We start from the raw sequence: 26,723 nt of genomic DNA, 5'->3' as shown, positions 1-26,723 counted from the left end.
AAAAATCCATTCATGCGGAAGAGGAAATACGTCAGAGTTCGTTATTGCGAGGCAGGTGGAGTCGTGTCCGCCTTTGAAAAAAATTGCAGAAAAGACAGGGGTGGGGAGAGGGTGGGTCCTGGAAGATTCATCGAATGGCAGAGAAGAGAGACTATTCAAACTGATGAGAATGTTGATTTGAAAGGGGAAGAATGTTATTGTTCTGAGATCTCGTTTAGGGTGAATAAGGCATGTAGGTCCGTTTAAGGGAAAGAATGTAAACAAAATAACTGAGTGGTCTTTTGTGTGGGAACAGCACGAGTCTATGCACAATGACAAGGCCATCCAAACTATGTACAATGGCCATCATAGGAAATATTTTATTTTTAGTGCACCTAAACGCCGCATGGGTAGAAACGCCGCACCCGCTGAAAATTTAAGTTTTAAACACGTAAACGCCGCGGCGTTTCTTCCGGAATTTACGGTATTTTTGGTTGTAATATGGTAGGGAAAAAAACACTTAAGTGGTTGAAGAACAATTGTAATCTTTTATGTTGACATTATTCTTGGCCATGATTGCAGACTTCAGCTACCTCTTTTGTGAAGTGGAGTATGTTGATAAGAAGAAATTTAACAGAAATTATTTTCCATGGAAAAAAAAAAAAATTTAACAGTACTAAGTATTGTTTGTTTTGAGAATAACTAATATGTTTTTCAGTTAAGCCGAGGACTGGTGCCAGAGTGGGTTCGGCCACACTGCGTGGCAGAATTTGGGTGGGTGAAATTTTTAGGATTTAGAGAAGCACCAAACAACGAAATTAAGAGATGGCAAAATTTTTAGAATTTAGGGAGGTGCATGGCAGCAGAATTTCAGACTCACAGAAAAGGTACTGGGCCACAAAATGTTTAGTTCTGGGCCTGGGTAAGCCTTACGTATATGGGACAATTTTTTTAATTGGGACTCAGATCAGCCTTAAGCATGTGTGGGAAATAGTCATTATTGTAATAAATAATGAAACTAATATAATTCGGTCTTAACTTTGTCAGTATGCGATAGAAGCAAGATTTATGTTAGCGGAACTACATGTCTTTAGTTGCCAATCTCATGATACATTGCCTACAGTGTATAGTGGATGTTAGCTAAGCTTTATGATGATGACTATAAATTTTTATTTTATCTAGATGGTTTTGAGATATTGCAAACAAAAAATGAAATTTTCCAATTAATGGAATTTGTGAATAAATGTGGAAAAGTGGTAGTGAATGAAGATTATATAACAGAAGTTTTTTATAGTGGTGCTATTGCCCCAATCTTCAATCAACTAATGAACGGCGAAATCTGTACTATTCCAATTTCAGAAAAAGGTGCTACTAATGGAGAAAGTGACAGAGAAGTTGTTGAAAAGGAAAAAAAATTGATTCACAATTTAGTAGAAATTCTCAATGCACAATTATAGGACTTCAAGATATTATGTCCATTTATAAAATTAAGAAAATATTAGCATAAAAAAGGAAGCAAATTATTCAACTTAAATTGAAAGAAACATTTCATAAAACAAACAATGTTTGTCAAGGTTTTTAGTGCAAAGGGACAATTTCCCCAGAAGGACTGTTAATTTCATTTTGGCATTTTGCATTGATTCACTATAAATGTTGATTTACTTTTCAAATGGTTGCCATCAAATATTAGAGCCCTGTATTATATTTAAAGGAAGTAAGTAATGAAGAATCTGCATAAATGTATGTATGTTTGTCTCATTGTGATAAAACAAAGGTACTTAAAGCCATCGAATTTTGAATAATGTACTTTTTCCACCTGAATATGGGCATCTGGAAGCCCAAATTTTTAATTTGTTTTATTATCTTTTTCATATTTTGTAAAGCATTAACAAATTTTTTATTTACAAACTCAATGATTTCAAAGCAAGCAATGGTAACACCGTATGGGAAAAAAAGAAAAAAAAAAAAAAAAATTATCTCCAGTGCGTGGGACTGTGTATTGGAAATTCTAAAGTAACGTTCATTTTAAAATTATTTTGCAATATTGCTGTTGAACTGAATTGTATGGTTTAAGTGTGAAGAACATGATACTTAATAAATAAAGGTAATGTGCAAAATGCAAAAAAAAAAAAAAAAAAAAAAAAAAAAAAAAGTGCCTTTGTGCATAATGTAAAATCTGAAAGGTTTCAGATTTTTTTAATTAAAAGAAAATTATTGTAAGTTTTGATTCTTTCATAAATCACTATTTCATATTTCTAATTTTATACCATTGATTTAAATAAGTTTTTATAATCCTGAAAGATACAATAGTTAATTATGCAATTAAAATTTATATAATAGTATTCTGCCTTCTAAATAGCACTGTCTCTACTTATCATAAGGAAATTTAATAATATATTTTAGTAGTACATATTATGTTAAAAGTAAATCTTGTTTCTAAACTCTGACATTTAACAAATAAAAAACAAAATTGCAGTAGAATGTACTATTTTATAAAACTGCTAGAATATAATATCTTGGAAATGCGCTAAAACTGTGCATTAGAATTCTAATTAGAAGATAATTTTACCATTTATATGGCTATGTTAAATATGTCAGGTGGTATGTATATGATTGTCTTTCTTCATTCATTTTTTCATTCAGCTTATCTTATCTTGTGTATGTTTTGTTTAAAAAATTAGCTTCCTTAAAATGTCTTTGTGGTGAATTCTGATTTTTACTTGCAATTTTTAATTATAGGATTTATACAAGGACCATATTGATGTACAATGTAAAAATTGTTTACTATTACTGTTGCAGGAACATTCAACATATTTAATTACGGACATTAATTTGTAAGTGCTATTTTTATTTTTTGTAATAATTTATTTTACAAAATTATTAATTTTTTTAATTTAATATTATCAGGGTCAATGTTTCTTCTAACCTTCTTCGGAAACATACAATGACCTGACTAGGAACAGAGAGCTTACTAAAGCTATGTTCACTAATTGTAGTAAGTAGACAGGATACAGACGAAGGGTATACAAAACCCTTTATTTTTCTTTATATACAATGACTTCCGTACTTCGGAATACAATGACCCTCCACTCGGGGTCTAACGTAAAAGGTATAAAAATAAAACTAAACTCTAATTTAACTTTAGAATAACACACGTGGAAGATTGGCCTTATAATAACAGGAAGCGTATGTAGCACAGAGACTGTGAACACTACAATACGTTTAATTTATCAAGAGGATTAAAACCTCTGGCCTGGAAGGCAAATAGCAACTGCGTAACTTCTAAGGTAAGCGGCCTGCTTCGAACTCACTGCTTCCTCTCTCTCGCTTGGCAAAAAGGCCACACTTAAATACTTGGCGTTCGCGAGACAAACTTTGCATAAAAACCTTCACGCTTATAATTCTGGCCGGAAGTAGAAAATAAGAAGTGATAGTAAAGATTTAAAATAAAATAAACGTTAGTAAAACTTAAGATCCTTACATACTTCCCGCCAGAGTTAATTAGTTTGAAACTGAGGTCTAAAACGACCTTGTTGAAAACTTTTAGCTCTAGAATCTAACACGAGGCCAACCTTTTTACAACCATAACTTCTCTAGAAACTAGAAAATTTAAAAGAAAGAAATTTGTTACAATAGCAGCTCCCAGGATCTACAACAATCTTTTTTTTTTTTTCATCTGTACTGCATCTAAACAGGAGCTTTATTCAATTCTGGTTCCTTCCAGAGATCTGGAAGGAAAACTAGTTTAATCAAATGTTACACAATGACATTGCAAATAACATATAGAATATACTTCTCTTAACATTCTTATTTCATTCATGACTATTTTAATTATCTCTCCCCGTGCTCTCTGACATGTGTTGTAAAAGAACACCAAACACGAATGTGTTTCTGTCTACGTGTGCCACACTTCCTCCTACAATCAAAACACTAACGTGTTAAAATTCAACATAACGAGACCTCTTAACACACCCTACTTTCAACTCTAAACCCTGAGGTACTATTCTAAAAGTGGCTAACTCTAAAGTGTAGCGTCAGAGAGCCTAACTACATCATTCAACCTTTACCACATATTCGTCATGATTTAATCTTTACAGTCACACGAATAACAAATTTTTAACATTACTTTCACTTTTACCATATCACGGTATTTCTTAACATTTAAAATAACAGCAGTTCACATGTATATAAGAACATATCAACATGCCGTTAATTTTACACATTTGAAAACATACATTAGTAGTACATTGTTAACTTCTATTCTTTTCAAAGCAAGTGCCAATTCTTTCTACATTGAAATAATACTACATTTCAAAAAGTCTTTCCGACTAAAACTTCTTTCTTGGTAGAATGTTTTAAATAAAATTTATACAATAACTTTTTACAATATTTAAGTCTTTACACAACGCTATTATACATCAACTTTAGTTTTACGCGCGAGTAATTGAAAAACATAATAAGAAAATCGGTCACAACTCATTTCTCGCCCTTTTGGCGATAAAGGTAGACCTCGCATGAGGTAAAACTTCTTGAAATCTGCCACTACCAGTAAGAATGAAAGATTAACTTAAGTTTGCAACATAACATAAAATTTTACTTATCTTTGTAATATTCGGACATCCTTTTCTGGGCCCAGTCTTTAAAGGTACTGCAGATATTAGCCTGGTTTATCCTCCTTCTTGTACGGGCTCGCCCTTCAGTGCTTTCCTCTGGAAGCTTCCATTTTTCACCAGTACGGCCACCCTTGAACACCTTCCTTTTCCCCTCTGCTTGTGGTCTTGGCCGTTTGAAGGCAGCTGGTCTTGGCGGAACCGGGAAACTTCTGTCGTGATCCTGCTTGGACCTCGTTGTTGGCCGTTCAAATTTTTCTTGTACTTTTTCCTCCGCCGCTGATGGCCCTTCCGCAGTTCGGTGACTTTTGCTGCGGAGAGTTCTGTCGGATGAGTCGATCCTCCATTTTAAAGCCGGGTTATAGTTGCCGTCCTTTCTCCTGGTCCTCTTCACATACGTCGTCCTTCTCCCTTCTTCATTCTGGGGGTGTTCGTGAACTCTGTTTTCTGGACGGTGGAACGGCTTCTTTTTCTTTTTACCTTCAATTTTTCCGCAGGGCAATTTTCTTTTCACTTGCTTCTGTCTCTCATTGGCTTGCCCTTATACTTGTCGTTTTCCCACCTCTGGAACTTGTACCTGCGGTGTCTGCCGTGCCGGATCCTGCAAAAGATCTGAAAAGATTTGCATTTTATTACGATCGAAGTAGGGCTTAATTTGATCAATATTTGCGGAACAGGTTTCACCATTTCTGGCCTTTAACACTACAACAGCGTGAGTTATTTTTTCTATAACATATGGTCCTTCAAATCGTGGAAAAAATTTGGCAGTTTTATCTTCTGGTGCTGAAGAAAGTGAATGCTTAATTTTTAGTACTTCATCCCCTACTTTATAAGTTACTCCCCGTCATTTCAGATGGTAATATAACTTCTGTTTTCTTTGTGCTACTTCCGTATTCTTTTTTGCTTCTTTTATTAGTTTTTCTATATCACCCATTTTAAATTCTGGGGCTCTTTGTTGCACATAAAATAGTTTATCTAACGGTATTATAATCTTTCTGCCTAGAAATAACTCAGCAGGAGTTTTTCCCGTTGTATCATGTTTTGCGGTCCTAAGGGCGAAAGCAAATTCATTGACATAGTTATCCCAGCTTTTATGAAAATTTTTAACATAACTACGGATAATTTTCACTATATTTCTGTTGACCCGTTCCGCTATATTTGATTGCGGCCGATACGGGACCATTTTTAAATGACGTATGCCCAGTTTTTGGCACGTGTCTTCAAATATATTACTTACAAATTGAGGACCATTATCCGATATAACTTTTAGGGGCGCCCCGTATTTTAAAATATATTTATTTAAAATAGAATCGGTAACTAATTTCGCGGAGGCTCGTTTTAAGGGAACAATTTCGGTCCATTTACTAAAATGATCAACCATAACAAGGAGATAGCGACTTTTATTTAACTGACTTTTTGGGAAAGGGCCCAATAAATCGATGCCAATTATTTCATTTGGAAATTCGGATTTAATACTATTTAGAAACCCGGCCGGGCGGAAATTAATATAATTAACGGCTTGACATGTTGGGCAGGACTGGACATACGCCCTTGTTAACTTTTGCAGTTCAGGAAAGTAGACTGCCTCGCGTACGCGTTGGATAGTTTTTCGAATACCAGCATGAGAAGCTAAAGGGCTGTCATGGAGCTCTTGCAGGATATTTAATCTAAGACTAGCTGGCATAACAGGTCGAAATTCGTTGTTGGAATTCATAGTTTTTGTATAAAATAATAGACCATCTATTAGTTCGTAATGGGCCGCCTTATTTCTTATCGCCACAATATCTTGGTGGCTAAAATTTTCAGGATCCTTCAAATACTCATAAATACTTCCAAACTCAGGATCCTTACCCAGTTCGGTTATTACAGCTTCTCGGGAATTTATTGTACACGCTGTAAGCATTGCAACTTTTACGGTATTACCCTGTTCGTCTAATTTAATTCGTGATAGGGCATCTGCTACGATATTTTCCTTTCAGGGGGTATGCTTGATTACCAGATTATATTCTTGCAGCTTGAGTGCCCATCTTATTAACCTTGGGGATAAATTTTTCCCTGAGTACAATCTAGTTACCGCCTCATGATCAGAATATACTGTTATCGGCGCCTTTCCAAAATAGACTCGGAACTTTTGCACTGCTAACAGAACTGCAAGTGCCTCTCTCTCGGTCGCGGAATAGTTTCTTTGTGTTTGATTTAAAGTTCGGCTAAAAAATGCCACGGGCTGCTGATTTTGCGAAAGTACCGCTCCTACCGCATAATCCAAAGCATCCGCTGAAATTTCTAAATTTTCATCCTTTTCAGGAAATTTTAACACAGGGGCTTGCGTTAATGCTTGTTTTAATTTTTCGAAAGCACTATTGGCTTCGTCCGTCCACGAGAATCTTGCCTTTTTCCTTTTTAATTTTAACAATGGCTCAGCGATAGCCGCAAAATCTTTTATAAAGAACCTATAATATGAACAAAGTCCTAGAAAAGAAGAGAGCTTCTTTGCCGTGTTTGGAGTCGGATACTTTTGTACAGCGATTATTTTTGATTCATCTGTCTCGATCCCTTTTTGCGATATTTTGTAACCTAAATATTTTAATTCAGGGGCTGCAAATTTGCACTTTTCGACATTAACTTTTAGACCGGCCTCATTTAATAAAGAAAACACCTGTCTTAAATCCTGTATATGTTGGTCGAGATTATCACTAGTAATAATGATATCGTCTAAATAGATAAATGTGGACTTTCCAAGAACAGGTCTTAACACAATGTCCATGCATCGCTGAAATGTTGCTGGGGCCCCAGAAAGGCCAAACGGCATACGCAAAAATACATAAGTGCCAGACTTGGTTATAAAAGCAGTCTTAGGCACGTCCTCAGGCCTGACCCCTATTTGAATATAACCATTCGTTAAGTCTAAAGTCGTCATAAATTTGGTTGATTTTATGTTCCTTAAAATTTCTTCTCTGATCGGTAACGGATATACCGGATATTTCGTTATGGAATTTAATTTACGGTAATCAATAGCGAATCTCCACCTTTTTGGATGCTGCAAAGGATAATCATTATTTTTCTTACATAAAACCACCGGGCTAGCATAACTACTTGAGATGGGCGTTATGATCTTTTTACGTAGCATATCGGTAATATGCCATTCTATAATTTTTTCCTTATTCTTATCATACCGGTATGGTTTTTGACGAACCGGCAATGCATCTCCGGTGTCAATACTATGGTTAGTAACCTGAGTAAATCCTGGAATATCACTAAATAAGGAAGCAAATTCACTTACCACTTGTCGGATTCTATCTTGCTCGTCATTAGGCAGGTGGTCAAGATTTAACCTTGGCGGTTCAACCTTTTCTACACGCACTGGTTTCATTGTCAGCCTAAGGGACGCTTCATTAAAATCCAGTGTAGCTTGTGCGTCTGAAAGAAAGTCTATTCCTAGGATTAAATGTGCTTGCAAATTCTTTACTATAAAAAACATCACCTTTACTTGTTCGTCCTTGATACGGATATATAAAGGTACTTTACCTACACACTTACATTCTTTTCCTTGCGCCGCTAATACTGTCGTATTATCCGCATTATATATGCGGTATTTGCGAAAATACTTTCTAAAAAAGACTTCTGCCACACAGGAACACTGCGCGCCGGTATCCAGGAGTGCGGTGGCCGGGATATTATTTACCAAGACTTCAATCTTCGGAAGAGTTAAATTTTTCACCATTACTGTATTTAACTTGTAGGAAGAGGGGTTTTCGTGGCCTTCGGATTTCCGCACCCTCTCGTCAGCAGAAATCCGTTTTAGTTTAAATTATTTTTCCTTTCCGTGCTTTCCTTCTTTTTCCCATGGCCTTGAGACTTTTTTCCTGAATTGCTATTGAACTGTCGACGTTCGCCGGCTGTTTTTGAATGCTCGGGTTTCCTTGCCCACTGATTCGCTTTTTCTCCGTAGCCATGTGCTTGAGTTTGCTGTAGTCTTGGCATACCAAATTGGTTTCGCTGTTGATACTGGCGTCTTCTTTCGACGTCCGCCGTTCTTCTACTTTCAAACTGGATTGCTAGCTCAAATAACTTTTCCAGTGTAGTCGGATTTCTCAATTCAATAAAGTCTTGCACTTGGGGTAGTAACCTCGGCAAAATCACTTGAATTATTTCAGGATCCGGACGGTTTCCATACAAGAGCTTGAAAACGTGAATTTTTCTTAAAATAAAGCTCGAGAGGTTTTCTATTCTTTGTTGATATATGCTAAAAAGTTCCGTTTCTAATTTCGCACGATCCCTTACAACAGGGAAGGCTTTTAGTAGGGCAGTCTTGAAATTTTCATAAGTATAGGTGGGACTTCCTGCTTGACCCAAGAGACTTCTGCCGATACATTTGAACCAGTTAAGCGCTTGGCCCCTCAAAGCGCTGGTAGCTAAGGTAACTTTTTGAAACTCGTGCACGGGGTAGAGCATGAAGTGGTCATCCAATTTTTCCAAAAAACTGGTTACCGGTGAGTTTCCATTAAATGTTGCTTCTGGTTTCATCGAAGCGCGGATGGTCTGGACGATGTACCCAAATCCTTCCAGGGCGGCAGCTGGCATTTCTGGATTCTGAGCCGTTTCTGCAGGCAGCGCAGGTTCTTCTTGAAACTCGGCCATGGTTATTCTTCTTCGTCGGGCGCCACTATCAGGGTCAATGTTTCTTCTAACCTTCTTCGGAAACATACAATGACCTGACTAGGAACAGAGAGCTTACTAAAGCTATGTTCACTAATTGTAGTAAGTAGACAGGATACAGACGAAGGGTATACAAAACCCTTTATTTTTCTTTATATACAATGACTTCCGTACTTCGGAATACAATGACCCTCCACTCGGGATCTAACGTAAAAGGTATAAAAATAAAACTAAACTCTAATTTAACTTTAGAATAATACACGTGGAAGATTGGCCTTATAATAACAGGAAGCGTATGTAGCACAGAGACTGTGAACACTACAATACGTTTAATTTATCAAGAGGATTAAAACCTCTGGCCTGGAAGGCAAATAGCAACTGCGTAACTTCTAAGGTAAGCGGCCTGCTTCGAACTCACTGCTTCCTCTCTCTCGCTTGGCAAAAAGGCCACACTTAAATACTTGGCGTTCGCCAGACAAACTTTGCATAAAAACCTTCACGCTTATAATTCTGGCCGGAAGTAGAAAATAAGAAGTGATAGTAAAGATTTAAAATAAAATAAACGTTAGTAAAACTTAAGATCCTTACAATATTTATTATTAAGTTTTTTAAACTTAATCATAAAAAAAGAATTTAATATTTTGAAGTTTATTTAGGAATTTCTAACACTGATATATTTATATATATATATATATATATATATATATATATGGATGAGTTATTTTTGTAATTGACAGTACTGATAAGTTCTGTTTTTTTAACTCTATTTATAAAATTCTTTATATCAAACTGTTTAATTAAAATATGCTAACAGTAAAAATTTTGCTTTAGATTGCTGCAATTTTTCTTTCCTCCTCCCTGTAAACTCATCCTAAAACTTTCTTTGGCTTACTGCCCTTTTTCAGAGTATTTTTCTTCCCCAAAAAATATATATAAATTTTCTTAAAATTATATCCTGGCCAAAAACAAAAAAAAAAAAAAAAAAAAAAAAAGAAAAAAAAGAAAGAAAGAAAGAAGAAAAAAAATTACAGAGGTGCCTTATTCCCTGACAGACAAAAAATGGGGGGATTGGGGGAAAAATTGGCATTTTCTAATTATCTGCACCCTCCCTCCAAAAAGTCACTAACTCATTGGGAACTTATTTTTCTCCAAGCGAATATGCTAAAAGCAGGAGCCATTTTGAAAATAGTGGTGCACTAAGAATTCCATAAAAAAGCAAAGATTGAATAAAATTAATAATGCAAGAAACATCCGAGATATAACATTTGTCTTTTTGAAGAAATTCATATGTGTCCCCCTCCCTTATTTACATAACTGTCTGTTTTTCTTTAAAAAAAAAAAAAAAAAAAAAAAAAAAAAAAGAAAGAAAGAAAGAAAGAAAGAAAGAAAATGCTGCACAAATTTTACATAGAACACAAATTTCAATCCATAAAATTCTATTATTTTAAGTACAACTTCATAGAAAGCATATTTTTGTATTTTCGACTTTTGGATAAAACACCATATTTCTGCATGCAATGCTTTTTTTTTTTTTTTTTTTTTCCCCCATTAGCCAACAAACTACACGGTCCTATTACAGTTCCTTACAAGAAAATAAAAATTACTCAATGCAAATACAAACACTAAAATCTGCATTCATTTGCTGTATGTACACATACCTGGGTTGCCATATAAATAAGTTCTGCCTCTGTTATGGTTTGCCTATTGTGGCAACACAGAGCATTCCCTCCTATACTTTTTGAAGTGAAGTGGATGATAAAAAAGATCCAAAAAGTGTATAAATAGTATCATCCATTCACTTTGGTAAGTATTGCCACAAACATATGACTTTTGATTTATCTTGTATGTATTCTGTTTTCAGAGACTTACCATTCCTAAAAGCTGTTTAATTTATCTTGAATATTTAATCACTCTATTATTCATTAACAAACTGAGTGATTTAAAAGCAGTAAACACACTTTTCAATTGTTTAAATTTTTATTACCTTAATTATATATCTAACTCTTACAAATTAAAATGCAGTTAATTTAAATTATAGGCAACTCAAGGTTTGCAACTGCAAACTTGCACTTTCATAATAAAGATGTTTCTAATGCCATATACAATCAAAAGTCGTTAATTTGGACACCCATAATCTGGAATGATCTATAATCCGGACCTCAAAGCTACAAACTTTCTGCACATGCGTCAGACGCATGCGCATAATACATTTACGCATGCGCGTTTAATGTATAATGTACGGTATAAGCTAAGCTAAAATTATCTAATTATCTATTTCAGTTAATGTTGCTGACTGCATTGTTCCTTAATCTTTGAATTAGATCCGGCTTATTACTTTTTGCAGACTGTTAGAGCAATTTTATAAAGTAAGTTAGAACTTTCGATTATGTCAAATAGAATTTCCGATGCTGGATCTACAAAGGGAAAGCATGTTTCGATGTCCATCAAACAAAAAGTGGAATTGCTGCAAAAAAATGGATGAAGACATATCCTTTGTTTCTCTAACCATTCCGAAATCTGTTTATCAATTTCATGCCTCTGTGCGGTGGGGGGGGAGAGACCGCGGCAGGCAATGAATTGGAAGTTGATCTGTCAGCACTATCCTTATCTTCAAGGCAGATGTTTTTATTTTATATGGCTTATAATTCCTTACTAAATGTAGTATTTCATCTCGATGTACTCCATCTTTGATATGATTTAAATCAAATTCCTCTTCATTATAATTTGCTTCCGATAGTGAAGAAAGTGACACAGAGTTTATTGAAAATGAAAACATTTCGATTGACAAATTAGTCGGTATTCTCGACACAGCAATTATAGGACTTGAACAGCGGAACTTTGTAACTGTACAAGAAATTATGTCTGTTTATAGAATTAAAGAGAAAGTATCACATAAAACGAAGCAACTTAAACAATTTACATTGGAAGAAATGTTTAATAAAGTAAACAAATAAATATTAAGCTTTTTTTTTTGTAAATTTTGATGCTCTTTAGATCATAATTGTTCTTTATTTCATAAATTATGGTTTCATATTTTTAATTTTAGAATTTCTGCATGCCATCGTACGAGATTTAAATTGATGATCTATAATCCGGAACCGCTGAAGTCCCGACGAGTCCGGATTAATGACTTTTGACTGTATCACATAACTAGTATGCTCTTAACCACCCGGTGACGAAGTGGCTGGCGTGTCGTGCAGTTGCACTACAGGTCCGGGGTTCGATGCCCGGGCTGGGCAAGGTTGACTCAGCCTTTCATTTCTTGAATGGTTTTATAAAATGAGTACCAAGTTCATTTGGGGACTTGGGCGTCCTGCGGCAAGCTGACCACTTACCTAGGGCATATGTTTGTGCGGTCTGGGGTCAAGGTCAACAATGCAGATTTAGGGACACTGCAGGCCATGGCCCACTAGTGTTGTTGCACCACTGAGTTTAGAGTTTTAGTGTGCTGTTATTCTAATTTTTAATATGCCTTACATTTGAAATTTTGTTTTTAATTTTTAATAATTTTTTCAGGGAGGGAATATATTGGCTTTAAAACTGCTTTGAAATTTAAACTTTTAAATTGCATAAATAGATTGTCATGAAAAAAATATTATTATGTGACTAACCCTAGTTATGTTAATGTCAGATATTAGGGAAGCAAACACTTTTAGTTAAGGATTCATGCACATTTTAAAAAATCACTAATAATGATTTATGGTTATTTATGATGAAGATTTGATTGTCAACAATTGCACAAAATACAGCTTAAATTTCAGACGCTGAAAAGTTTATTGAAATTTCTTAGATTTCCTTTAATTTCTTAAAAGGATATCATTATTTTCAATGTTCTCATATTGTGAATTATACTGTTGATTTAAATGAAAAATTTTGATGTGCATTGTGGTGATTAGTCCTGGAAGCAATTTTGGGGCATGCCATGCTCCCCACTTTGTTGTATAAGAATGTGGCTGTCCCAAAGAGAAGTTTTAAGAGGAGCAAATAAGCAGTCCTGTCTATTCTGAGATCTGTATTTTTGGTCTTAAGTAAAGATAATTTTTTTAATGTGTTTGGGAGTTTTCCCATTCCCAAATCTATCACAAATATAATTATGCAGTTTCTCATCTTTCTCCAGATATTGGGTCATTAGTTTGGTATTTTCTTATGAAACCAGATCCTAATGAATTATTATACAAAGCTCAGAAGTGAATTAATGAACTGTTCAGAAGTTTTTACCTATAAAGGAATTGGGCTCTTGAAATTTTTTTTTTTTTTTTTTTTTTTTTTTTAGAAATATGAGACACCAAGTGGAATTCTTAAATGTTCCTGCTAACTTAATGTTAGACTTATTCCTTCAACACTGCCTTTATGTAACAATTAGTATATGCATTCTTGTAGAAGATTTTTGGCTTTGGTGCCTGGTCTTCACAGTAAACATCTCAAATATATAAAAATGCAGTTTTGAACTGTAGATTGTATGAAAAATGTGATATTTATTCAGTAAAATCTATTTTTAGTGATACACTATATCACAAAATATTAAAAGAAATTCCTTCTGTTACCATATTACTAGATCCTAACCAGTAGCAAAGCTAGGTGAAAAAAAAGGGAACATCTGTCCCTGGGTGCAACATCCAGGGGGCACCAGATTAATGCGTCCTGTTGTATTTTAGGAAACAGGAGGGGATACGAAATCTTCAGTTGTCCTCGGGTGCTGAAAACGCTAGCTACACCTCTGATCATAGTCAATTTGTTTAAGACAACACTATTCATTACATTACAATTAAAGATCCATTTGTGGTAGCAAAATCTCCTCAGTTAGTTTCAGATCACTTAAAAATAGCAAAACAAGAGTTTCAAATTGTGACACAACTGGAGTATTTGAGACCTTTAAAAAACAATTATGCATTTCATCTGTATGGTTTAAAAAAAACAAACATTAGAATGGAGATCTGTAGGGGATTATCGTACACTGAATGTACAAACAATAAAAAACAAATATTCAATTTCTTGCGTAGTCGATTTTAATGTTACATCGCATGGTACTAAAGTTATTAGTCATGCTAACTTTACTGAGGTGTACTATGATCATCAAATAGTCATCAGTTCTGATGATATTCATAATTCTGCTATGTGTACCTCATTCAGTTCATTTGAAAGTATTTGTATGCAATTCAGCTTATACAATGGATTCACGACTTTTCAATGTTTTATAGATATGCAAATCACACAAGATTTAGAAGATGTTATACATTTGTTAATGACTTACTCATAACTTTTTTTGAGGAACATTGTAGGCAACTTTTTAAAATTTTAGAAATATGGACTTAGCATAAATGTTTCAAAATGCACCTTTGATTTACACATCCATTGGTAGCTCAGGTTTTCATTTTACTGAACATCTTTCTGATAAAGTTATTTTAGATTTTCCTCAATCAACTACCTTTACTCAACCTTGCTGGGTTTTGTACATGTTTAATTTTTACAGATGTTTCATAACTAAAGAAACCAATATTCCTTCTTCTTTAATAAAACTGTTTGAAGAACAAATCAAAGAAATTAAATCTCGTTTTCATTTTTGGAATTTGCCATTGCTCATGCTGTCCTTTTGAGACACTATAACTTTTGAGCCCACTTAAAAATCAAGGTAGATGCTGCAGATGTTGCAGTTGGCAGCTTTCTTGTGCCGTTTGTCTTGAGAAGTGTTGGAACTTACTGCATTTTTCTCTTTGAAGCTCAATAAATGTCACCAGAAATGGTTTGTGTACAGCAGGGAATTAAATTAATTATGTAACTTTAACAGCTGTCAAAGGGCAAGAATTTTTAAACTTATGGGAATCAGAAACCACTAGTATACACTTTTAAACAGAATCTCTCACAAATGTTCGGCTTGGCAATTATGCCATTTAACCCATGACTGGGGAGGTGCGGTCTCAGACACCGCTACAGGTTTTGTTCCTATCACCCCTTTTCTATATTTAGTCTGATTGAGTGGATTCTCCTGCTAGCTTATCCTTTTGTGACCTTGATAATTCTCACATATTGGCTAACATTTTTTACACCTGCTTCATTGTGAAATTCTATTCCATTATCTGAGAGCGGTATGTCAGACCGCACCTCCCTCTCAGTGTTACGATTTCTGTCCCAGGTGGAAACATGGCTCTGAGGTTCGGTCTGAGAAATATCATATATCCTTCTAATTTGCGTTATGCAGAAGTACTGTAAAGATTTCTTGATAAGTGGAAAGGGAATTTAGCGATGAAGATGAATGCCAATAAGATATAAGATTTTGCTAATGAAAGTTCACACTCCACGACATCAGAATTTTCTGAATCTGACAATGAATGCACTGAACCAGAGATTGAATCCATTTCATCTATAAAATATTATTATCCCACACGTCCCCGTTATGTCCCAATATTTGACCTCCCCTGTTATGGGTTAAATTTTATTGCCCAGTATTTTACTGACATTAGCCAAGTACAAGGTTCTAAAAATGTCATTGTTCTTTCGAGAACAAAAATTGAAATGAAATACAGTCAAAAGTCTTTAATCTGGACATCCATAATCCGGAACGATCTATAATTCTGGACCTCAAAGCTACAAACTTTCTGCGCATGCGTAAACGCATGCGCATAATACCTTCATGCATGCGCATTTAATGTATAACGGACAGTATAAGCTAAGCTAAAATTATCTAATTATCTATTTCAGTTAATGTTGCAGATTGCGCTGTTCCTTAATCTTCTAATTGGATCCGGCTTTTTATTTTTTCCAGACTGTTAGAGCACTTTTATAAAAGTAAGCTTGAACTTTCGATTATCTCAGAAAGAATTTCCGATTCTGGAGCTGCCAAAGGATCTGCAAAGCGAAAGTATGTTTCGATGTCCATCAAACAAAAAGTGGAATTGCTGCAAAAAAGTGGATAACTGCATATCCTTTGTTTCTCTAACCATTCTGAAATCTGTTTATCAATTTCATGCTTCTCTGTGGGGGGGACGTTGCTGCATGCAATGAACTGGAAGTTGATCTGTCAGCACTATCCTTATCTTCAGGGCAGATGTTTTTGTTTTATTCGTCTTATAATTCCTTACTAAATGTAGTATTTCATCTCTATCTTTGATATGATTTAAATCAAATTCCTCGTCATTATAAATATCACGAATACACATCAAATAGTTTTCTGGTTGCAATTTCCTAATTTCCGCTATGCGTAATATTTGCTTTACGCATGTGCACGTTGAAAGAAATGTTTAATAAAGTAAACAAATAAATATTAAGCTTTTTTTTTTTGTAAATTTTGGTACCCTTTAGATCATAAATTATGGTTTAATATTTTTAATTTTATAATTTCTGCATGCCATCTTACCAGATTTAAACTGATGATCTATAATCCGGAATTGCCAAAGTCTCGACGAGTCCGGATTAAAGACTTTTGACTGTATCTATTTATTATAGAATTGATCACTATGATTACAATAATGACATTACTTTACTACTTTACTACTGATTACTACAATGACATTTTTGGAGTTTAAAAAATTCTTCAAGTTTCTAAAGCTTGATAACATTATCCAGAAATACAAAATCTTATCCAAAACAATGCGTCATCTTTGAAGCTGGAATTTAAGTTCTGCCAATGTTCTGATGGTGGTATTTTTGTGACATCTCTACCGACATACCTTGCTCTTTTTTTCTGAATTCCTTTTCATCCATCATTTTCTACATCATCCATTACCTGTGCTGCAACACACTTTTGTTGACCTTTTTGTAATCGCTTTAAAGACTGAAATTTCTGCAGAGTCTCCATTTTGGTAAATCAGTTTCACCAGTAAAGCACGTTCATGGAGAGGCAATGTCATCTTCCTTGACTTCGAAACGAGTATGACTGCTGTTCAGCTCTCGCATCTTTATAGGATTGCTGTGCAAGCACAGAATTACTATGATTACGACATTTGCATATGCCAATAGTTTACATTGCACAATGCCATCTAGTGGTGGTTTTTGAAACTCGTTATTCTTTTTCCACCTTGATAAAATTCTCATCATTTCATTCTGCCTTACCCAATTTTCATGCAATTCTGCTACATAGTTTTTGCTACAGGCTGCTCGAAAATCTCAAGTTTTATTATGGACACCCTATATATCCTTATATGAAATGTCATACCAAAACTGGAAGTAAATCTTGCCAAAGATAAAAAATACACACTAAAGTATCACTAGATACATTCTTTCTCTTCCTGATGCATGCTTTTTATATATCCACATGAATATTATTGGTCTGATACCATCCTCAGAATGTAATATGTACCTTTTAAACTAATAGTTAGGCTCCTCAAAGCCATACCTATCCCAGTATGAAAACTAAAAGTATTTGCAGACCTATTTTCAATATACAAATTTCTCACTGTGGCTGGCCATCGGTCATAACAACAGACTAGGATTTTCAAATGATATATACAATGTTTGTAGAGTTTACATGCTTTTTGGATGTGAACAGAATCAAATGATGGCTTACCATTAAGTGACATAGTTGAACATTGTCATCAGAATGCAACAACTCAATAATGACATCTACATCTTGATAAGTATTACACAAGTTCTACATTAAAATAATTTTCACACATATACTTATGTATTGATCCAGTAAAACCACCCCTGTATTGGCCATGCCCAAGTCCTCACCAGAACAGACAAAACATTAAAAATTGAATAAATAGCCTTAAATCTGCTGTGTTTATCAACTATACAAAATCAGACTATTTGCTGAACTCAAACTGGACTTGGACAAACTCAAACTTTGCTGGACTTTGATTTGCCTGAACTCAAAACAGAGGCTTAAAGACAGTTCAACAGAGTAGGTCTGCTATTGAACTCTCTAGAAGACAAACTAACACTAGATTGGGCTGACATGTTCACCTTCCAAAGACACTTACTTCATGCATTACAATAAAAAAAATTTTTTTTGTAGTGCCTTTATTGTTCTCCCATTTCTATATATATATTTTTGTAACCTTGTCATGTGTTCAGTCACATTTTGATCTTTTCTGTATCTGTATTTCAATCTCGTAATTAGGGATAAAAACTTGGCAGATAGATCCTGTGATATATGCCTTGCTGGGACTCGTTCATTGCTTCATCCCTCTTTATATTTGATGTTCTTCTATTAAGTTGTTATCAAAGGAGCTGAGGGGAGGATCTCTGGGTTTGTTAATTGTGAAAGCAATAATGGCTCCCATGTTGTTGTTTGTGAATAGGGCAACTCTAAATAGAAGTTTTAAAATGAGCATATAAATGGAGTTCCACCTGTTGAAATGTATGCATTTTTAGTCTTAGATAAATTTTTTAATGTGTGAGAAATCAGATTGAAGTCCTTCATGAGTGTTGTGAAGAAATAAATTATGCATGACTACAGCATCATACTATTCATGCATTGTTACCCCGTCTTTCCCTATATTCTATTTAACAAAAACATTTTTATTCAAAATTCTAACTTAAATAAGAAAAATATGTTTTGTTTTATTGATAATTGAAAGGCAGATGCATGTCAAAAACAATTTTTGTGTAATTAAATTTTGTAGATGTCAGAAATACTTATTTTACTTTGTGAGTCATATTCTTAAGAAATTAAAAATAAAACTGAAAAAATACCCTAATTTCCTAATCATGGCTCTGCTATCAGCTAAAATGAATTCTTTGTGAATTTATGCAATGAAAGCTTTTTCTTTTTGTTTAAAATATAGTATTTTGTGGATTTATTCAAATATAGCTTTATTTCCAGGCTTGTGCATGTTGTGGGATCCCTTACAAGTTTATTTTGTGTTTTGGGGAAAGGATCTGAAAAAAGATTGTTGAAGAGTCCTATAATTATGACAATTACCTCAATTCTGTTAGCTTGGACATCAGTGAGTATTTGTCAATTAAGTTTTATTTGCATGAATAAAACTATTTTATGCATGTGCAACAAAATGCACCATACCTGAGTATAATATCAAATTATTAATTATCACATATTTTACAGGAAGATGATATCTCTAAACCAATTTTAAATAGCAAGGCATTTTTCCTGAAGGTTATTTATGATACTTCAGAAGATTTTGTTGTAATATCAACTGCTTGTAAATGTTTGGAAGAAATTGAAATTTTCTATCCTGTAAGTAATTTACAAAATTTACAGAGTTTATTTTTAATTTTAGAGGATTAAGAATAAATAACACTAACATTTTTTGTACCAGCTTTCATTGTGGCTCAGAAATATTAAGTTCCAAATTGGTACATTGTGTTTATTACAAATTAATAGTAAGTTGTATTACAAATTAAAAAGCTGTCTTGTCATAAAGATAAAATTGTAAGAATTATTTTTCAAAATAAGATGAAGGTATGTAAAAAAAAGTGATGTTATCCGAGTTTGTAATATGATGTTTGAACAAAATGTGTTCAACCTAATATCTGTGTTAGAAAAATGCAAAATAACAAATTTATTTAATCTTTCTGCAAGTTTTCTTTATATTGCCAGTTTTGCTGTGAATTGATTCTGTTTGTTATATAAATTAGTAAATATTTTATATCAGGAGATTCAACTAAAAGGTTCTGATTTAGTTTTGCTGCGTGCATGCGCAAATCACGTGGTTGTCGGTGAGAGTTTCAACATACTCCCACCTTTAAATTTGCTGAAAAATCAAATTTAAAACTGTAACCTTTGAACAGGCTTTACCATTCGACCACTTCTTGTGGTCATCGATGGAATCTTTTCGCTATTAAGATCTTGAGGCAAGTCATTACGAATATCAGGATCGCAGTAAGTCTCTGGTTCATCAGAAGAGCTGCTTGCCACATTTCTAAATCTAGACTGTTCATCTGATGATGTTATCTCCAAAGAATACAAACGCTTGGTTGGTCGCAAAACTTCTCCAAGCTTAGTCTTGACCTTAACTAAACGCACATGTCCATCCCGAGACTTGAAAATCTCGGTTACTTTTGCCAATAACCAGTCTGTTCGCTTCTTATTATCATCGGACACTAAAACAAGATCTCCTATTTTCAAAGGCTGTGAAGCTTTTACATGTTCATAATTTTTCCGTAACTGTCCGAGATATTCGATTCGAAATCTTTTACGTAGATCTTGTAAAAGTTTTTGTCGATAAATAATCCTTTTGTTTAAAGATTTCGCATCTATATTATCCAGATCAGGAACTCCAATTTGTCGAATCTCATGGAGAAACATGGAAGGTGTGATCGGAGATAAATCTTCAACATCTTTCGAGACATACGTCAATGGACAATTATTCATTATTGCTTCACAGTCACACAAAATTGTTATCATTTCTTCATGATTCAGAGATGATCGTCCTAAAACTTTGCGAAGGATTCTTTTCAGGACTCCTATTAATCGCTCCCACCATCCTCCCCACCAGGGAGCTGATGGCGGAAGAAATTTCCATGTGATCCTGTGGATACTAGCTTGTTCTAAGATTTTATCCCAATTTAAGCTTTTGAATAATCTATCACTTCCTTTGAAATTCGTTCCATTGTCGGAATAGATGGTGTGGGGTCTTCCATGTCGAGGAACGAAACGTCTCAGCGCTTGCAGAAAACTTTCAGTTGATAGCGAGAAAATCAATTCCAAATGTACTGCCCGAAAAACAGCACAGGTAAAAATCACTATCCATGATTTTTGATTTCCCTTCAATATCAACGGTCCAGTCAAGTCAACACCTACAATCTCAAAGACTGCTGCTTCTCTTAGTCGGTCTTCTGGGAGAGGAGCAATGGGTGTTTTCGAAGAACTAGTATCGAACCTCTGACATACAACACAGCTTCTTATGACTTTCTTGACAGTCTTTCGTGTTTTCAAAATCCAATATTGTTCTCGTAAAGCGGATATTAAAAATTGTACTCCTGCATGATTGTTCATTTCATGTTTAGCTCTAATTAATTTTACTAAGGAAGAATAATAGGAAATCAAAAATTTTCCGTGTCATCTCTTCTAAGAATTTTGGTTTTAACCCTAAGGATTCCGTTAGAATCAATCATTGGTTGAAGTACACGTAATCTTTTGTCATCTAATCCAGAAAATGATTCACTCTGCACTAATCTCAAAAGAGTTAATTCGGCTCTTTTAATTTCTTCTGCTGTAATTGTTCCAAAAGTTCTTTCATTAGGACTTAGTCTGACATTTTTAACAAAACGGAAGATATAAGATATTATTTTTAGAATGGTATTGTACGAAGAAATCTTATCAGAATTAACATCACTCATAGCATTCGAATTAACTGCAGAAAGTATTGTCTTCTTTCTTTCAGCATTCATAATGTCAAAATTTGGTACAATTTCAGAGGCAGGCCATTTTTCTGGATCATTTCTCAACCAATTGGGACCCTCCCACCATTTCGATTTGACTAAGGTTTCCGTACTGCATCCTCGGGAAGGGAGGTTCGCTAGATTTAGTGTTCCAGGAATATAATTCCAGTCGTTTGGATTACTTAGAGTACGGATTTCTTTCACTCTATTGTGAACAAAAACGGCCCAGTTTTCATTCTTTTTTATCCAAAATAATGCATCCATAGAATCACTCCAATAATAAATAGGCAAGCTTTCTAGTCTCAAATCTTCCTTAACATGATGTGCCAGTCTAGCACCAATTGTACAAGCTAAGAGCTCTAGTCGTGGTATGGAAATCGGCTTGATAGGTGCCACTCTGGATCGGGCTGAGATGAGCTGACATGTAACAGAATCTTCATTACAGCTTCACATGAATATGCATGTGGCATAAGCAGATTTACTCGCGTCACAAAATACGTGTAAAGATAAATCGGAAACTCTTTTGAAGTCAGCAAAAATTCTTCTCGGTATAGCTATTTTTTTTAAATTGTGCAATTTATTTTTCCAGCTTTCGAATTTATCAGAAATGCTTTTAGGTAAATTGTTATCCCGTGAAATCTTCTGTTTCCAGCATTCTTGAAGCATTAGCTTAGGAATCAGAGTAACAGGAGCTGTAAACCCAATCAGGTCAAAAATCCTGTGTACTATTGACAATATATTCCTTTTGCTGACAGGCTGTTTCACAGAACTATCTTTAAAGTCACAGGACAAAGTGTCATTTGATAAATTCCATTTCAACCCCAGAACTGATAGGGTTTTATCGGAGTCTTCATTGCAAGGATTTCCTTTTAAAGTTTCACCGCTAGGTTCATTGTAACACCATCCCCTTAAATCAAATTTAACAGTCGACATAATTTCCTTCGACACAATAATGAAAGTGTTTAGTTCTTCAATAGTATCAATGCTAGCCACACAATTGTCGACGTACATTGATTCACTTAATTTCTTAGCTACCTCTTGTTGATGTTCAGGAACATTCTCGAGATGATAATTCAGTGTGGCGGCGCGTTGTGTGACATTAACGCCGAACACAATGCGCTTATGTCGATATATTTTCAATTTTTCGGAATCTCCTTCTTCCCACCAGACAAATCTAAGAAAGTCTCTATCTCGAGGACAGACACCTATTTGCAAAAAGGCCTTATATATATATGAGATAACCCCGTATTTACCTATGTGAAATCTGTTTAAAATACTCGGTATTAATTCCATATAATTTGGGCCCTTTTCTAAACAGTCATTTAAGGACACACCATTCCTTTCCTTCGCTGAGGCATCGAACGCAGGTCTAATCTTTGTGGTTGAACTTTCCTTAATTACAGCCCTATGTGGTAGGTAATGACAATTTTCGGTTTTCTTATCTTCAACAGATTCTATAATACCTTCTTCAGCCCATTCGTTAAAAATATTTTCATACTCTTTCAGACAGTTTTTTGACTGAAGATTTTTGACGCAGGATTTTAACCTTTTCTCTGCTAATAATCTGTTGTCAGGTAAAACCTCATGCCCTTCTAACCAAGGAAGAGAGACCTGATATCTACCCTCACTATCTCTCTTGAATGACTGATGAACATATGTTTTAGCAATTTCATCAATTTCTTTTCTTGTGTGGGTTGTGGCAGGATCCGTTATTCCTAACGAGTCAAGACACCATAAATCCGAAATTTTAGCATCATTAACATGAAGTGACAATACAGTTGTCGTACTGTTAGAGAACTCATGCTTTTCAGTTTTCCCCATCATTGTCCATCCTAATCTAGTGTGTACGCATGATAACCCACATTTTAGTTGTCTAACCTTTTCTGTTAGAAGCTTTCCTACCACATCTGCACTAAAAGAACATGAATTTCTAAAGGTGATTTTTCATACATCAAATCCACAGATTTATTCAGCATGTCAGTTAAATAAATTCCATGTTTTCGCAGTTCAGTAAGATATGTATCTCTACGAATTTGAGGAATGTCAGTACATATTTTATCCTGATCCAAAACCTGAAAATTACAGTGATAATCACCTTTAAGACTTTTCAATCTAATTAAATATTTACTATGAGTTTCTTTCTTTTCAATTCCTCCGAACAAACCATGGATTAATTCTTCTTTACCACTTGTTTTGTAATTCATTACACTAACTGCATACTTCGAAATGTAGGATCGCTGGGAACCACTATCTATAAAAATTCTCACATATTGTTTGATCCCATCCCTATGAAGTTTTACTACTAAAGTTTGCAAATTTACCTGCATGCAAGATTTATTTGTCAGAACACAGTTTTTTTATTATTTTCACCCCAATAATGTCTGTAGAATTATTTCCGTGAGAGTTACACATTATTGACAAATGAGCTTTACCGCATATGGAACATTTAGCTTTGGTCTTGCAAAAACGGGAAATATGGTTGTTCCGTTACAAGCATTTAAAACATAATCCATGATTCTGCAATTTTTGCTTTTTTTTCATCTAAGGTTAAACGACTCGCATTCAGAACTTTCATGATCTGAATCGCAAAATATGCAATTCGAATGTTTATAATTTTGATTCTCATTTGTAGACAGCAACTGTGAGGCAGACGGTACATCTGGTACCCGTTTATCATGCCAAGTTGACAGCTTGCTTCCACGTTTTGTTTGTTGGGGGGGGGAGAGAAATTGACGCCGCTTCTTTCGACTGCAAATCTGTTTTTTTCCCGTGCAATTAATTGCTGAGAAAGAAATTCCACTAGGTGATTCAAATCGTAATTTTATTTTCGAAATGTTTTATTATATTCCAAAACCAAAACTGCGGGCAACGTTTTAAGCAAAATAGGTGTTAATAAAGCTCCATATGTTTCTGAGGTCACATTTAATGATTCAAGACATCGAATATGTTTTTGTATGTAATTGAATAACTTACAGAAATTTTGAATGTCGTTAGAATCCTTTAGAGGTCTTATTTTCAGTAATTTATATGGGCGTTTATCAGTACATCTTTATTTCCAAATCTTTCTGTGAGTAGTTTAACTGAAGTTTCATAATTTTCTTCGGTTAAATCGAAACCTTCAGTGGTGTTATAAGCAGTACCTCCCAAAAAGGATTTCAAATAATTAAATTTGCTTATAGCGTCAAGCATTTTATTTTGATATATGGCTGATGAAAAAGTGTTCCAAAATGTCAGCCATTCGCAGCTCTCGCCATAAAACTTCGGAATCGTAAGTTTAGGAAGCTTCACATTATGATGTTCGATTTTAACGTTTTCTATACTTTCACTTAACTGTTCAGTGCTTCTTAACACACTAAATTTTTGTTGTTCTATATTAATTTCTTTCAATTTTTTGTTAGCTTTGTATTTAAATGTAGTTATTCTTTCACGATATTCGTCAACACTGTTTAATTCCTGGTCTAGATCCTATATGTCTATTAATTTTTCTATATCGCCATCTATTTGTTTTAACTCGTTCGATTTTTCATTTAAGAGTTCTAAGGAAATTTCTAGTTCCTCTGCATTCACTTCTGTTTTTGATAATTCAGTTTCGATTCGGCCAATTAATTTTGTAACGGCAGCTCTTATGTGGCCGCGTTTTCTTTTCAATGTATCGATGAATTCCGTCATTGTTTAATAATCAATAATTCAACAAGTATCAACAATTCGCCTTCATTCGCGGCACGGGATGCCAAAAAATGTATAATTCTAATAATTCTTAGAAAATAATAGGTAAAAAGGCTTACCTTTTAGTCGATCTTCTTTCTTCACCAAAGCATATTCGGGAGTATTTTTCCTAAGTACATCTACACACTACTCACAGAAAAAGGAAGGCTTCTAAGATAATAAGATATTTAATTTACATCACAGCACTAAACTAATATATATATATATATACAGAAAGATAAGGATTACATGTTTCACTCAAACGTCCATCACGAGTTCTCAAAGTTCAACTAAAAAGTTCTGATTTAGTTTTGCTGCACGCATGCGCAAATCCCGTGGTTGTCGGTGAGGGTTTCAACATATACTATGATACTGAAAAACTAGCAAGATTATACAGCGCTCTCTTACGGGGAGCAAAGGATGGCGTAACACACTGGGCCCCCATGACCCCATCATCAGTTTAACTAAAAATATAAACTGAAAGATAATACAACACATAAAAATTAATCAAACTGTAAATATAATTATAAAACATGGAAAGAAATAAATCACTCAGTCATTTATAGAAAGTCTGACCAGTTTACAACAAATTGTCATCCAAAGTTTACATTTCCCGCGAGGACGTGTGGCACACCGATTCACACTAGAGTAATACTGACACAATGATTTGATACATCGAGAATATTCTTGTACCTTATTACGACAAGCACAGAGAGCTTCTCGGGCCAGTTCCAGAACAACCTGGTGTAGCATTGTTCGACATTTTTAAGGCACACCAAAATCCTCTTTTTCTGACTGAACTAGAGAAGAGGAATATTATTCCAGTTTTTGTGCACGCTTCCTGCACAGGAGAGCTCCAACCTGTGGACTTAACTGTAAGTTGCGAGTTCAAGTATTTGCTCAAGAATTAATTTATTGAGTGGTATTCTAATGAGCTTCAATTTCTAGAGGAAAAAGAATCTGTGGATTTGGGAATATTATGACTAAAACCGATTCACGCTTCTTGGCTTGTGCGTGTATTTAACGGTATTGAAGCCAAACATGAGATAATTTTGAATGGCTTCAAAGAAGTTGGTATAAATAGTATTCTAAGTGAATGAGCTGCCTTCTATTAATTTTATTCTTATCGTGTATGCAGTATATTTTGGATGCATAATTTAATAAAGACACTGTTAGTTCGTTCCAACTTTCGAATCGCGAAAATTTGCAGGCTGGCTGCATGGGTGTTTTCCGCTGGACACTGGTAGTTCGTTCCAACTTTCGAATACCGGCGAAATTACATTAGGAACTCTTATACACACGAACAATGAATAGCGGCAAAGGCGCTGAACACTGGTGGTTCGTACCAAATTTAAAATCCCCGTGAGAGGGCTGGCTGCATGGGTGTTTTCGTAATTTTCCACATGTGCATATTGTATGCAGTATCTTCTGGATGCATAACTGAATAAAGCGGGTGCAGCCCCCGCAAAACCGCTGAACACTGGTAGTTGG

General features: G+C 34.7%; 1 protein-coding gene across 6 annotated transcripts in view; it reads left to right on the top strand.

Moving 5' to 3' along the window:
* LOC118196521 (AP-5 complex subunit beta-1-like) overlaps positions 1–26,723 on the top strand; it is a 178,415-nt gene that overhangs the window by 28,405 nt on the left and 123,287 nt on the right. For 5 of the 6 annotated variants that reach the window (XR_015041764.1, XM_085819161.1, XM_085819162.1 and 2 more), the window contains exons 2-4: positions 2,719–2,813; positions 19,009–19,132; positions 19,249–19,380. Coding sequence is in view for 5 of the 6 variants with exons in the window: in XM_085819161.1 (XP_085675287.1) it covers positions 2,719–2,813; positions 19,009–19,132; positions 19,249–19,380 (351 nt within the window). In the remaining variant the exon portion in view is untranslated. The remainder of the gene's footprint in view (positions 1–2,718; positions 2,814–19,008; positions 19,133–19,248; positions 19,381–26,723) is intronic. The other variant, XM_085819164.1, reaches the window with a different exon arrangement.

The sequence above is a fragment of the Stegodyphus dumicola genome, chromosome 6, assembly GCF_044657685.1.
Source record: "Stegodyphus dumicola isolate Sdum_Otavi_A_Nest chromosome 6, ASM4465768v1".
NCBI classification, from domain to species: Eukaryota; Metazoa; Arthropoda; class Arachnida; order Araneae; family Eresidae; genus Stegodyphus; species Stegodyphus dumicola.
This window is presented reverse-complemented; position numbering and strand designations above follow the sequence as displayed.